Here is a 15,050-nt window from a genome sequence, read left to right as displayed (position 1 = left end):
AAATCAAATTTCTTGGCTAGCTTCGGCAATTTTTTAAAACTTCACTCATCTCTAATATTAGTAATGAAGTCAACTATCACTGGATGGGATCTAAAAATGACTCATACTACCTGAGGGATATGTAGACTACTCATGGATCACTTATATTGTAGTTTTACACCTTTTCAATACTTTATAAACTGTAGTTGCATTTGGAAACCAGAGGCATGCACTCAGTCTTTCGCAAGGTACTATAAATAAAGCTGGATTAGAGAATGCATTAAGCTCACGAGTGTTTACTCAAGCTACATTTCACCTAAGTCATAACTTCCACTTGGTGTTAGTCCGCTGGCTGCTGTGTAGGATTCCTGGGCAGGACACAGATTTTCTACTGATATACTGACTGCAGAATCAATGATATAACAAAACAAAGCTGCTCACAACATGCTGACCTACATCCACAATGAAATACTTTGATCGCCGGCAGTTATCTCTTCCAGCTGTTAATGATATGTTATGTAGTACTAGGCTTTGAATTCTCCTCATTTCTAACTCTCTACAACTTTACATCAAACCTGTCAAGGGTGATACACTAAACAAAAATAAAAAAATTAGAAAATAAGGGGAACTGCTGTTGACCATGGAAATTATAAAGTATTTGAATGGGGATTCCCCTAATGTAGATCCTTAAAGGGTTTGCACAAGGCTTCTTTCTTCTAAAAACAGATCCACGCTCGTTTATCCGAGCCATCCCTGTCCAAGGGCTGTGTAAAAGACATACATGGCCAGTAGAGATGAACAAACCAGACAAGATTTGTTTCATTTGAAGTTCGCCAATTTTTTGGGGGAACAAATCAATTTGTTCCAAATCAATAAGAGAGAGAGAGCGAGAGAGAGAGAAGTACAAAACTGTGCTTAGCTATTCTTTGTTCTCTGCTACATAAGCATGTTTAAAAGGCAAGAAGGCATCTCTGCCAATTTGCTGTGTGAAAATAATGTTCTTCTTACTGTTTACTTGCTGTGCAGCACGAAGCAGCTATAATTATAGCTCTATGCTGTTCAGCTGAGCATATATCACCTTTAGAAATGTTATTTCACTAATTGAATCAAAAACATATGAACCACAGAAGACCTGAAATACCTCAATGGAAACTTAGATGACTTGCCTTGTGGGGTTCTTTTTAGGGTGCTATTTATGATTAGGGAGACCAAAAAAATATGCATGACTATTGTATGCCTGGCGAAACTACTCTTGAAGAATGATATGTTAAAGATATGTCATGTAGTACTAGGCTTTGAATTTTCCTCATGTCTTACTCTCTACAACTTTACATCAAAGCTATCATGGAAATTTACGTCAACTTATACATGGTTCTTTTGGACTTATTGGCCTTCATCAGCACAAGATATGGAAACTATGACCTCTGTGGTGAAGGACTTGCCCACAAACTATATCTAAACAATGGTTTTGTTAGTTATGTGATGGCAAAGAGCCCTGGATCTGCTTTTAAGAAGACCTTTTTATAATGCAGTACATCAATTTTTCTTTTAAAAAAAAGGTGTGCCGTCAAATACGCTGTGATGCCGAAAACATTTGAACAACTGTTATTTAATAGACGCATTATTTTTTACCAAGTGAAGCGTGAAGCATTGCGGGAACATTAATAACAGTATATGCCTTCAGCTTTGTCATATATAATTGTCATGTTTGTTATATACCAGGAAACACAATGATGAAGGGAGTCACACCTAACAAAGACGGTATTAATTAACATTTCAGAGAGGAAACAAAGCTGTGATTAGCTTCACTTCAGTAGACTGCACCAACCTCTAGATAAAAGCAATTACATTGCAAAATATTTGTATATTACGTCCATTAAAACATCAGCCAAGTGGAAAAGAAAGCTCTGCTAAAATAATGAATGTATTAGACTGTAAACCAGCGAGGCTCTTATCAAGACAGCTCATAAAAACATGCACAGCCTTTTAGAATTACATAATTTTTTGGGGTATGCAGCGAGCCATTAAAGGGGTTGCGTCAGTTCAGCAAGTGCCATTTATCTTGTAGAAAAAGTTTACACAAGGCACTTACTAATGTAATGTTATTATCCATATTGCCTCCTTTGCTGGCTGGATTCGTTTTTCCATCACATTATACACTGCTCGTTTCCATGGTTACGACCATCCTGCAATTCATCAGTGGTGGTCATGCTTGCACACTATAGGAAAAAGCACTAGCTTATTTGGTGGCTGGGACCATGGGAGCGCACATAGGCCAGTGCTTTTTCTGATAGTGTGCAAGCAGGACCGCCACTGATGAATTGCAGGGTGGTCGTAACCATGGAAACAAGCAGTGTATAATGTGTTGGAAAAATGAATCAAACCAGCAAATGAAGTAATATGCATAATAACAATACATTAGTAAGTGCCTTGTATTAACTTTCTCTACATAATAAATTTGCCATTTGCTTAAGTGACACAACCCCTTTAAACTGTTGTATAGCTATCTTGTGAAAAGTTTATAACCCTTGTGCACACTGCATTTTAAATGTTGAAACTGAAAGCACTTATACAGTAAGTAGCTTTACCTTACTTTTATACATCTGCTTCCACAGATTTCTAGACATCTTCACAAACACTATTCTTTCAAATTCTTGCCATACAGGATCCAACTTACCAGACTGTACAGACTTATACAATGATGGTCATCTTTAGCTATGCCAAGGGGCGGAATACTCTGAGATATGGCCAACTTATAGAAAGGCAATAAGATCTAAGACAACATGATCTATGACACCTATTAGTTGGGCCAGAGGGGCATCTTTCCAATGTTCTTCAGCCAGTGACTTGAGGGCATATGTTGCTCTTAGGTTTCAAGGAAAAGTGGTGGCTGTAGAGACACTTTCATTTGGCGGGTAACTGTTATTATGGATCTATGCAAATGGTAGCGGAAATTTAACCCCTTAGATGCCGTGGTCAAACCTGACTACGGCATCTGAGTGCGCTGAAAACCGGAAGTGGCGCTTCCGGTTATGCTCAGGCTCCCCCGTGTGGCGATCGGAGGAGTCGGGACTTGTGTGCCGCAGCCCCTGTCTTTGTGAATGACAGGAGGCTGCTGCATAGTGTTTCCTATGGAGCCCTTGCCTGTAATAGGGCTCCATAGAAAAGTAGTAAAATCTTTACAGACTACAATGCAAGTGCATTGGAGTATATGATAATAGCAATCAGATGTTTGATTGTTATAGTTCCCCATGGGAACTATAAAAATGTGTAAAAAAAAATAATAAAGTTTTTACAAATATTTTTTTTTTAATAAAAGTTCAAATCACCCCCCTTTCCCCAAAATGAGAATAAAAAATACACATCATGCATAAATGCCCGTACTATCAAAATATTAAAGTATTAATCCCAAACGGAAAAAGGCGAAATTAAAAAAAGGGTTAAAATGGCCGATTTGAAATTTTTTGGTCGCTTCTCCTCCCACCCAAAAATTAAATACAAAGTGATCAAAAATCCGTACACACCCCAGAATGGTATCAATGAAAAGTACACATCGCCCCTAAAAAAATCAGCCCTCATACAGCTCTGCACACATAAATGCAAAAAAGTTATAGTGGTCAGAATATGACAGCAAAAAAATAATAATATTTTTTTTCAGCATCAGAACGCAAGGAAAAGTATACATATGTGGTATTGGCGGATTCCTGCTGACCTGGAGAATGAAGATCACAAGTCAGTTTTACCGCATAATTAACGCCGTAAAAAAAAAACATGTAAAACTGTTGCAAAATTGTGGGGTTTTTTTCCAATTGCAACTTTGGAATTTTTTTACCACTTCCCACTACATTCTATGCAATATTAAATTGTGGCATTCGAAAATACAGCTTACTATGTGAACGGAGAAAGAAAAAAATGCAAAGTAAAAAAAAAAACTCCAGGGTAGAAAGGGTAAACATAAAGTCTTGATTTAAACAAAATGCTTTTCCTTTAAGCTAGCCATACATTGATTTCAGTCAACCTCCCGATTTCAACACGATCGTCAAACCAACTAATATTTATGGGGGCCTCTCGTCTCTCCCTCGAGAGCAGATATCATTAATTGGAGGTAGTACAATAGCTGGGATTCACACCAAGTTCCAGGACAAGATGGTTTAGTCTCAATCTCTGTAAGAGAGGGGGTTACATATGTGTGGTCTCTACCCAATGAAATTAAACAAACGGTATGGATTTGGACTAAAAGCAGAACATAGTGATTCCTTTTAATATATTTTAATTGCCCTTTGAAGTTAATACTGTACTTTGTACATATTACCTTTCACTATGACTTTTTATGTACAAGAAATATGAGGCTTTTATCTGAGGTAAAATGTGTCTTTAAATGCTCGATTTACCATGATGAATTATCCCATTCTCCAGTAAAGCTTGGCCAAGGTTAACACCTTCTTCTGGTTTGTGAATTTCTCCAATTTCCAGTAGCCACTCCACAAATTCACTGCAAGGAACCACGAAAAAAAATGAAGAAGCAACTCCAGAAATTGTTCATTCTTATACATTTATCAAGTACTGCTATGAGCTCAGGTGACTACATACATTAGAATTATGACCATGGTTGCTACCATCCACAAATTTCAGGACTGTAAGGAACCATTTGAAAAAAATAAAATAAAATAAAATCTAATCAGACTAAACAAGCAAAACACAACACTTAGACCTTATGGCTTTTTCAGTATTTTGCGGTCCGTTTTTCACAGATCCGTTGTTCCATTTTTTGTTTCCATTGTTTCCAAAAATTGGGCTGGGCATAAAATTTTCAATGGATGGTTCCGCAAAAAACAGAACGGATACGGAAGACATACGGATCCATTTCCGTACGTGTTCCATTTTTTTTGTGGACCCATTGACTTGAATGGAGCCACAGAATGTGATTTGCGGGCAATAATAGGACATGTTCTGTCTTTCAACGGAACGGAAAAACGGAAATACGGAAACGGAATGCATACGGAGTACATTCCTTTTTTTTTTGCGGAAACCATTGAAATGAATGGTTCTGTATACGGAACGCAAAAAACGACCCGTAAACGGAAAAAAAACGGTCGTGTGAAAGAGGCCTTAGGGAGAGATTTATAAAACTGGTGTAAAGTAGAACTGGCTTAGTTGCCCATAGAAACAAATCAGATTCCACCTTTAATTTCTCACAGTTCCTTTGAAAATTGCAAGGTGCCATCTGATTGGTTGCTATAGGCAACTAAGCCAGTTCTACTTTACACCAGTCTGATAAATGACCCCATTAGTATTTTAAAGGAAAATGGACAAATCACACATACGAATGTAAATGAATACACTGCGTGCAGAATTATTAGGCAAATGAGTATTTTGACCACATCATCCTCTTTATGCATGTTGTCTTACTCCAAGCTGTATAGGCTCGAAAGCCTACTACCAATTAAGCATATTAGGTGATGTGCATCTCTGTAATGAGAAGGGGTGTGGTCTAATGACATCAACACCCTATATTAGGTGTGCAATACTCAGAGACATGGCCAAGGTAAGAAAGGCTGAAAGACGACCACCACTGAACAAGACACACAAGCTGAAACGTCAAGACTGGGCCAAGAAATATCTCAAGACTGATTTTTCTAAGGTCTTATGGACTGATGAAATGAGAGTGAGTCTTGATGGGCCAGATGGATGGGCCCGTGGCTGGATTGATAAAGGGCAGAGAGCTCCAGTCCGACTCAGACGCCAGCAAGGTGGAGGTGGAGTACTGGTTTGGGCTGGTATCATCAAAGATGAGCTTGTGGGGCCTTTTCGGGTTGAGGATGGAGTCAAGCTCAACTCCCAGTCCTACTGCCAGTTTCTGGAAGACACCTTCTTCAAGCAGTGGTACAGGAAGAAGTCTGCATCCTTCAAGAAAAACATGATTTTCATGCAGGACAATGCTCCATCACACGCGTCCAAGTACTCCACAGCGTGGCTGGCAAGAAAGGGTATAAAAGAAGAAAATCTAATGACATGGCCTCCTTGTTCACCTGATCTGAACCCCATTGAGAACTTGTGGTCCATCATCAAATGTGAGATTTACAAGGAGGGAAAACAGTACACCTCTCTGAACAGTGTCTGGGAGGCTGTGGTTGCTGCTGCACGCAATGTTGATGGTGAACAGATCAAAACACTGACAGAATCCATGGATGGCAGGCTTTTGAGTGTCCTTGCAAAGAAAGGTGGCTATATTTGTCACTGATTTGTTTTTGTTTTGTTTTGAATGTCAGAAATGTATATTTGTGAATGTTGAGATGTTATATTGGTTTCACTGGTAAAAATAAATAATTGAAATGGGTATATATTTGTTTTTTGTTAAGTTGCCTAATAATTATGCACAGTAATAGTCACCTGCACACACAGATATCCCCCTAAAATAGCTAAAACTAAAAACAAACTAAAAACTACTTCCAAAAATATTCAGCTTTGATATTAATGAGTTTTTTGGGTTCATTGAGAACATGGTTGTTGTTCAATAATAAAATTAATCCTCAAAAATACAACTTGCCTAATAATTCTGCACTCCCTGTACATGGCGATTGTCATCCACGGTTACATTTTTACCTGCCAAGAAAACACTTTGGGATCGTTGTCAGTTTCTTTTTCCGATCTTTGATTAGACTTCCATGCTTACACATCATTTTGTAAAGTTTTTCTCCTTGTTCTGATATCATCATCCAGGTGTCCTGTTCCATACCTAGTGTCAGACCTGTGAGGACCCCATAAACCACCATTAACCCATTGCTGTATCTGAATCAGTTCACACATGTCACTCAGTCTATGAAAACGCCTACTGTCACCACAGTCACCATCTTGCTTTGATATAATGCACATTGTAAGGTGTATGGTGGCACACACAGTCCCTATGGTTCCACATTAAGGAGCTGTATTTTCACCTCCTTATGGCACTTTATTCTTCAATAAACGTGATACTTCTACTGTAGAATAGCATGTGCCTCTATATAATATTAGGGGAACATTTAGGTACAGTATGAGCCTCCAGTTTTTTTTGGATGTAGTACTGTAGATCCTGCATACATGAAACATGAAGGCAAATGCATTGAAAATGGTACTGCACCCTGGTTAAAGGTAACAATAAAACATCATTCAGTCTAATCTTGGTTTTATTTGTAGCTACTCTATTTTTCAAGAGGAAGACTAAGGCCCATTTCACACGGGCATGAGGTGAACGCATTGCACCCGCACTGAATCTGGACCCACTCACTTCAATGGGGCTGTGTACATGAGCGGTGATTTTCACGCATCACTTGTGCGTTGCGTGAAAATCGCAGCAAGCTCTATATTGGGCGTTTTTCACACAACGCAGTCCCTATAGAAGTGAATGGGACTGCGTGAAAATAGCAAGCATCCGCAAGCAAGTGCGGATGCGGTGCAATTTTCACGCATGGTTGCTAGGAGACGATCGGGGTGGGGACCCGATCTTTATTATTTTCCCTTATAACATGGATATAAGGGAAAATAATAGCATTCTTAATACAGAATGCTTAGTAAAATGTCCATTGAGGGGTTAAAAATAATAAACAAATTTAACTTACCCCATCCACTTGATCACGTAGCGGATCTCCTCTTCTTTCTACTTTCTTCAGGACCTGGCTAAAGGACCGTTGATGACGTTACAGCGCTCATCACATGGTCCATCACCATGGTGATGGACCATGTGATGGACCATTTGATGAGCGCAGTGATGTCATCAAAGGTCCTTTAGCCAGGTCCTGAAGAAAGTAGAAAGAAGAGGAGATCCGCTACGCGATCGAGTGGATGGGGTGAGTTAAATTTGTTTATTATTTTTAACCCCTCAATGGACATTTTACTAAGCATTCTGTATTAAGAATGCTATTATTTTACCTTATAACCATGTTATAAGGGAAAATAATAAAATCTACACAACACCATCCCAAACCTGAACTTCTGTGAAGAAGTCCAGGTTTGGGTCTGGGTACCAAACATGCCGATTTTTCTCACGCGTGTGCAAAACGCATTAAAAAACACTTTGCACTCGCGGGCATTTTGCTGCAACGCACCCGCATCTTGTCCGGCCCTCACGCGCAACGCCCGTGTGAAAGAGGCCTAAGGTTGGCACAGCCCCCTTCCCAGTACCACATCAGTAAAATTGTATGTAATAGTCCTAATAATAGTCACATAAGGGACATTTAACAACCCCTGTATGCCAGAAAACTGGATTTAAAAAATGTGTTATATACCCTGCTTAGGCTACTTTTACACTAGTGTTGTTGCTTTCCTGTATTGAGATCCGGCAGAGGTTCTCAATACCGGAAAAAAAACATTTCTATTTAGTCCTCATGTATTCTAAATCGAAAGAGATCCGTTCAGGATGCATCAGGATGTCTTCTGTTCCGTCAGCATTTAGTTTTGTGACCGGACACCAAACCGCTGCAAGCTGCGGTTTTGTGTCCGGTCATAAAAACGGATCCAGCAATGAAAGCAATGTAAGTCAATGGTGACGGATACGTTTTTAGGAGCCTAAAAAACGCATCCGTCACCCACTGACTTAAATGATTTCACACAACCGCATCCTAACGGAAAGGATGGATCCTAATGTGCAAAATCTAAACGGATTTGTTTAATTCTGGTATTGAGATCCTTTGTCGAATCTCAATACCGGAATTACCAACGCAAGTGTCAAAGTAGCTTTGTGCAATTTTTTTTTAACTTTAATTACTTTTCCAAAAAGTGGGCACACTGGGGCAGGGAGTGGCCGTTACAGGGCCAAGCATAGCCAGCTCAGCACATTTATTATAATCCACATCTGGAAATTAGCATTGATTATACCTGAAATATACACTAGCTCGCCTTCTGATGTAGACTTCAGTTCTGGCACACAAACCTGCACAGATGTGCCACCATTACTAAGCAAGCAAAAGCTCCACCACATTTTTTTTTTTTCTTTTTTGTGTATTTTTTGTGTTAAGCTGATTCATCATATCTGATGACTGCCAGAAACTGGGATTGTACCCGTTGGGTTTCAGTCTACCTGGCCTTATAGTTTCCCTCTCACACAAGCATCACTGTCAATGCGGCCACTTATTTAAAACTTGTCTCATGTTTGTGGTCAGCCTAAATTTGCTTGCTCATTTGTCATCTAGTTTTTTCCAATTATGGGGAAAAATCTCAACAGAAGAAATTTGTACACTGCTTGGATGCATTCCAGTTTTTGAAACTTGACTAGTCAAATCCAAATGTGAATAATTGCTTAGACATTGTAATTTTTTTGGTATAAGTAAGTAGTTCACACATAAAGTCCTGTTTGGAGCCAGCAGAATGATTTAGATGGGACATGGCTGCAGAAACTGCGTCTAGCTCTTGGTGGAATTTTACAGAATATGATTTCCATTGTTTAGGTTGTCATGGATATTGTTTACTGGCCACTACACGCGATGGAAGCTTAACAATGCTGAATGCAGTAGGTGGAATGATCCAATCTTCCATAAGACATACCTCATTTATGGAGACTGTTTAAAACCGCTGTGCTATTTACAGGAGTTTTTTTTTTTTTTTAGCAATGACTCATATTGCATCCTGTGCTGAATGAAGCACATACTTAAAAACAGCACTTAAATAGGAATTACAGGAACACAGAAGAAACATGTCAAGCAGAGCTAGTATGGGTCCAGACATTCCTTTTAGCGCCATATCCTCTACATCAGGAAACTCACGATCAAAATGAATCATTGCATAGGCTGCCTTATGCATGTGACAACTGAACAATGCTGCTCAAAGCCCCACCGTGTATTCTGGTTTGTATTCAGGTGCTGGAAACAGATCCAATACAGACAGACCTAATACCTCTCAACACTTAAAGATATGGCCAGATGTGTGGATTTTGACGTGAGCTGATATTCTACTGAGGATCTGCCATGCAGTTTGTTGCAGATTTCACCCTCTCCATTGGAGTTTAAATTGGCAGGCTGAGGATTTAAAGGCTATGTACACCTTAGGGGAGTATTAATTTTATGAATGCATTTTACTCACTTTGTGCTAAAAAAAAAAATTGGAATTGGCCTTTATTAAAAATAGTAAGCCATTTTGTCACAAAGGATTAACTGTTTTTCTAGCTGTGTGAATGGTACTTTCATTATGTACCAGTCAATAACCTTTTTCTCTAAATTACTAAAAGGTCATAAACACTTATTTAAGCCACATTCTTATCAGTAAGAAACGAATTGAGCTATAATGAGTGTTTAAGAGAACAGAGATAAGGAGCCATCAGCTGAGCTGCCTGACGGAACAGAATGAAAATTGTGAGCCTGCTACTAGAGAAACCAAAGTCTGCACAGAGACAAGGGTTAAACATTTTTTATAAAGACCAATTGAAAAAATGATTTTTAGGTCAAAATTAGTAAAATGCAATAATACAAAAATTGCCCCCAAATGTGTACATAGCCTCTAAAATTCACACCACTAGTCAATTTATGCAGCAAATTTTTTAGACAGCCTGGATGAGATTTTTTTTAAATACCATCCACTTTGCTGCTACTGTAAATCAGCCTTGGCTCCATAGAGATGAAGGGGCTTGTGTGAAGGCATCCAGATGTAATCCTTTTTTCACTGATGGTTGCTAAGAGATGTTGAGATGTTAAGTGTTATTCTTCAGTTTTTTTGTTTTTTTTCACGTGAGTGAAAAACGCATCAAAAACTGATTGTATCCTCGCAAACTCAAACACTGAATGCAATCGCTGACAAAACTGATTTAAGTAGCAAGCAAAACCATCAGTCTTTCCCTAAACAGATCCTGACATAATCCATATTGCTCTTGTGAAAGAGGCCTAAGAGTTTGTTTCAGTTTTATCCACTTTAGATGATGCTATGTGAGTTCCAGGCAGATACATTGTGGAAAGTTTTTGTGACAGACTACCCTTGATATATTTAGTTTGGTAAGTATTGTCTACACAGGATACCATTGCAGCAAGCTTCTCTTTGAGCGGAGGTGTTAGGTATCTATGGACTTTTATGTTTTTTGAAGCCAAATCTAAAATTGAATAAAACAAAAACAAAAATCACAGAGTTTTCAGCCTCTTAATGTAAATGAGAATGTTTGAATCCACTAACAGCAAACAAGGATTTGTAAATAGTGATGGACTGAAACGCGCTGCCGATTCCTACTGAGACAGGTGCATGTACTCACTTTTTCTCTTCTCCCTCTCTTTCAGGATTGCTTCCAGCCATTCCTGTTTATCCTCTGGTGTCTTTGCCATACAGACAAACCACTTGTTCTTCGCTGTGTTGTGTATTTTCCAGCCATTGACTACAAGATTACCACTGCTATGGAAATCAGCTAAAAGAGACAAAAATATGTCATTCCAATGATGACAATAGCACATTCGGCATTTCTGTAAAAAACGTGGGTGGTAAATGCTATATGATATAACTAAAGGCCCCTTTACATGGGCTGAGAATCGCAAAAAGCACTTATTAGCGATTATCTGGCAGTATAAATGTACTTCCGACCACAAACGAGCACCACCAACGAGCATCAGATTGTCGGGACACTTCCTTCTTGACAATCTGCTGCTCTGTCGTCCCATGTAAAGTGACCTTTAGATATAACACATAACATTATAATTAGAGATGAGCGAATTATTGAAAAGTTTGATTTGGCTGATTCGCCGAATTTTACAAAAAAATTGCTTTATGATTAATTACTTTGTCATGAAGCGCATTTTTTTGTAAGTAGCGGGTGCAATGACAGGGAGCTGTGATAGCGCCGCCCCGTCATTGTACCCCTCGTATGCCATGTTAATACATGATCGTGGCATCTGAGTGTAAAAACAGTGTAAAATGAACATACATTTTTTTTTTTTTGCAAACTTACTGCCTCCATTTGCTTGCAACGCCGCCATCTTGCTTGAAGATCTGGCGGGAAATCTGGCGGCGCGAGATGACATCACCACGCACAGGATTTCAGCCGAGATCTTCAATCAAGATGGCAGTTGGCGGCCTGTCGCGAGCAAATGGAGGAGGTAAGTACGAATTGTTTTGGTTTTTTACTATATTTCAGGTTAAATCGATTCGCTAACACGAAGTGCAATGGGTGCCTCCCCCTTGGGCCCTACTATAACATGTGACCCAGATGTAGGAATGCCGAGTGGTATAGTGCGGCCTAAAATGTCTCTTTATGTGTGTCACGGTGCTCCTTCCTGGATACCGCTGGACCCCAGGCTTTGGCTCAGAAGTAATAAATAGGGGGAATAATTGAGGGATAATAGAATAACTTGAGTCCAGACATTGTATGTAGTTAAACAGCAGCTTTACTTGAATAAGCATTCATCAAAACAATCTTCAAGCTCTGTCCTGGTTCCAGCCGGCTTTAGCATTAAACTGGCAGGCTTCTTCAATAACTCTCTCTGCCCTACTGATAAGCTAAATAGTTAACTTGGCTTCCTCTTTAGGCTGCACTTTCTCTCTGTAGTCTGACTCTAGGTTATGCCAGGGAACTTTCCTCCTGGCTCCTGAGGCTTCAAGCTTTGGCCTCCATGGCCAGCAGAGCTTAAGGTGCTTTGGCTGATGTGGGCACGTCCAGCAGAGACGTGCCCCTGCACACCTGTCCCCTAGCAGAAACTGGTCCCCACCCTTCTGTCACAGTGAAGGGGGGAGGGGATAACCAACAGAATGAAAGCAATGACCAGAAACCAGGCAGCAAGGCTAGTGAAAGGGAAAGGTGACCACCTAGGAAACCCTAGACCTAGCCCTGACTCCTGCCAGTATGAATAGACCCTGAAGATGGGAATATACATACACCGTAAACCTAGGCCCTAGTAGCCCTAAAAATCCCTGGGAGTAGTGACAGGGTCTGAGACTACTGGTTCCTTCCCAGATGAACAAACCAGCGTCTCCCTGAGGCCTAGTAAACAATGAACAAAGAGAACAACAAAAATACAAAGCGAAGAAAACTTATCTTGAATAGAAATGGATGAGCAGGAACACCAAATAGATTCACATACCAGCTCTTCCAACTCCAAGCAAATAATATCAACCGCATGGTGTGAAGTGTGAGTCCAGACTAAATAGGGCAGCAGTAATGACCACAAGCTGCGCCTGAGGTGTGGTCATTACCAACAACACTGCAATCGGTGAAAACAGAGAGACTGTCAGATAACCTTATGTGCCGCCAGTCTCTCAGATCTTCTAACCTCTGTCATGGGAAAGACCGTGGCACCTTCCTGCAGGAAGTGGGACTCGCCCACCTCTCTCCAGAGGGAAGGGGGTTAGAATGGAAAGGAAGGTTCCATTCTATCTAAATATAGCTCTGCCATGTTTGCTGCCACCTGCTTGTGAACCAGGCACATTACATGAACAGGTACATAACATTAGAAATGCACAGTGTGGAGACCTGGAATAAATGCATAAGATGACATGAGGTTAGATCAATAAAGACAGTAGCAAGGTGCAGAAGTGGTAACACCACTCTGGGGTGTTACAGAAGCATGAGGAAATTCGGCTTCGAGGCAAATCAAATTTATCTTGAAATTCGGATCTAATTCAACTTGGTGGGATTCGATTCACTCATCTCTAATTATAATTACTTGGTTTACAGCCTATCAAGCAGTGTCCATCAATAAATCTATACAAATACCATATGTATTTCATGTAGGAATGATGGTGACCATTGTGTTCTTCATGATCTCCAATGCTGTAGCAATTTTTGTTACCGCTTCCCCAGATCTGTGCTTTGACGCAATCCCGTTTTAGAGATCTACAGACAAGTCTTTTCACTTTATAGTTTTGTTTTTGGGATCTTACTATTGACCGGGGTCCCTTCCCAAATCATGTCCAAGCAAGGTCAAGTTATATCTCAAGGATGATACATGGAAAAATTACTGAGTGCTTTAGCCATGGGTTTACATACTTATGTAAATATAATTTTTCAGTTCTTTTATTTTTATAAATATGCACAAATTTCTGCAAACCCGACTTTGGTTTATCATCATGAGATGTGTGTGGATTTATGAGAAAAAAGACTATTATCCATTTTAGAATAGGGCTGTAACATAACAAATTGTAAGTGAACAGTCTAAGGACTTTCTATGAGGGTATGTTCACACGGCCAAAATTCACAGCAGTCCAAAACATTTATAGTAGATCAGTAGCTAAATCAGTAGCTGAAAACAAATACTTTTTGGTGGCAGATTTCTAAGTTGTTGGTGGTTTTAGTGAAGTTTTTATAAGCTTTTTATAAGAGATTTTTGGTTGAGGTTTTTCTACTTCTCCATTTACTTCAATTAAATCTGCTTCAAACATCTCACTTCTCATGCTTTCTACAAATCAGCTACTGAAAAAGATGTTACCATTTGTACAAGGTGTGAACATGGTTGAGTTTTTTACATTGACGTCAATGGGAAACTGTTTATAGAGTTCTGAATGTGGATTAAAGAGAACCTGTCATCAACTTTTCGCTGATCTCACTGAGGGCAGCATAAAATAGTGACAGAAATGCTGATTTCAGCGGTGTGTCACTCATGAGCCTAAAGTAAGTGGTTGCTGAGAACCTGCATCATAATCATTGCAACACAGGTCTTGAAAAGAGTCAAATCTACCTGAGAAGAGTCATGGTTTTTCAAAATCTTCTGCACTCTCACCCATCTGCTGATGATTGGCAGTTCTCTCCTAGAGAGAAAGCGAGAAAACTAGGTAGAAGACTGTCAGCCATCAGCAGGTGGGCAGGAGAGCAGGAATTCATGAATAACCAGGACTCTTCTCAGGTGGCCGTGACTCTTTTCCCGGCCCAGTATGCAATGATTGTGATGCTGGTTCTCGGCAACCACTTACTTTAAACTTTTAAATGACAGACCGCTGAAATCAACTCACCTGTCTCTACTTTATGCTGCCGTTGGTATGGGCAGCATAAAGTTGATGACAGGTTCCCTTTAAGCAGCGGAAAATTGCTGATTTCTGCTGAAGAATCAGCGGCAGTTTTTAGCCGTGTGAACATGCCCTAAATGTGATGCATGGGAATTTACTGACATTGATCAAGCTATTTGCACATGCATATTTTC

General features: G+C 39.7%; 1 protein-coding gene across 2 annotated transcripts in view; it reads right to left on the bottom strand.

The window, feature by feature from the left end:
* Positions 1–15,050, bottom strand: part of PREX2 (phosphatidylinositol-3,4,5-trisphosphate dependent Rac exchange factor 2) — a 430,245-nt gene that overhangs the window by 271,733 nt on the left and 143,462 nt on the right. For both annotated transcript variants that reach the window (XM_040432527.1, XM_040432528.1), the window contains exons 9-11: positions 11,183–11,332; positions 6,583–6,727; positions 4,371–4,471 (exon numbers count right to left, since the gene is read on the bottom strand). In XM_040432527.1, coding sequence (XP_040288461.1) covers positions 4,371–4,471; positions 6,583–6,727; positions 11,183–11,332 — 396 coding nt within the window. The remainder of the gene's footprint in view (positions 1–4,370; positions 4,472–6,582; positions 6,728–11,182; positions 11,333–15,050) is intronic.

Source organism: Bufo bufo, chromosome 5 (genome assembly GCF_905171765.1).
Source record: "Bufo bufo chromosome 5, aBufBuf1.1, whole genome shotgun sequence".
In the NCBI taxonomy this organism is placed as follows: domain Eukaryota; kingdom Metazoa; phylum Chordata; class Amphibia; order Anura; family Bufonidae; genus Bufo; species Bufo bufo.
This window is presented reverse-complemented; position numbering and strand designations above follow the sequence as displayed.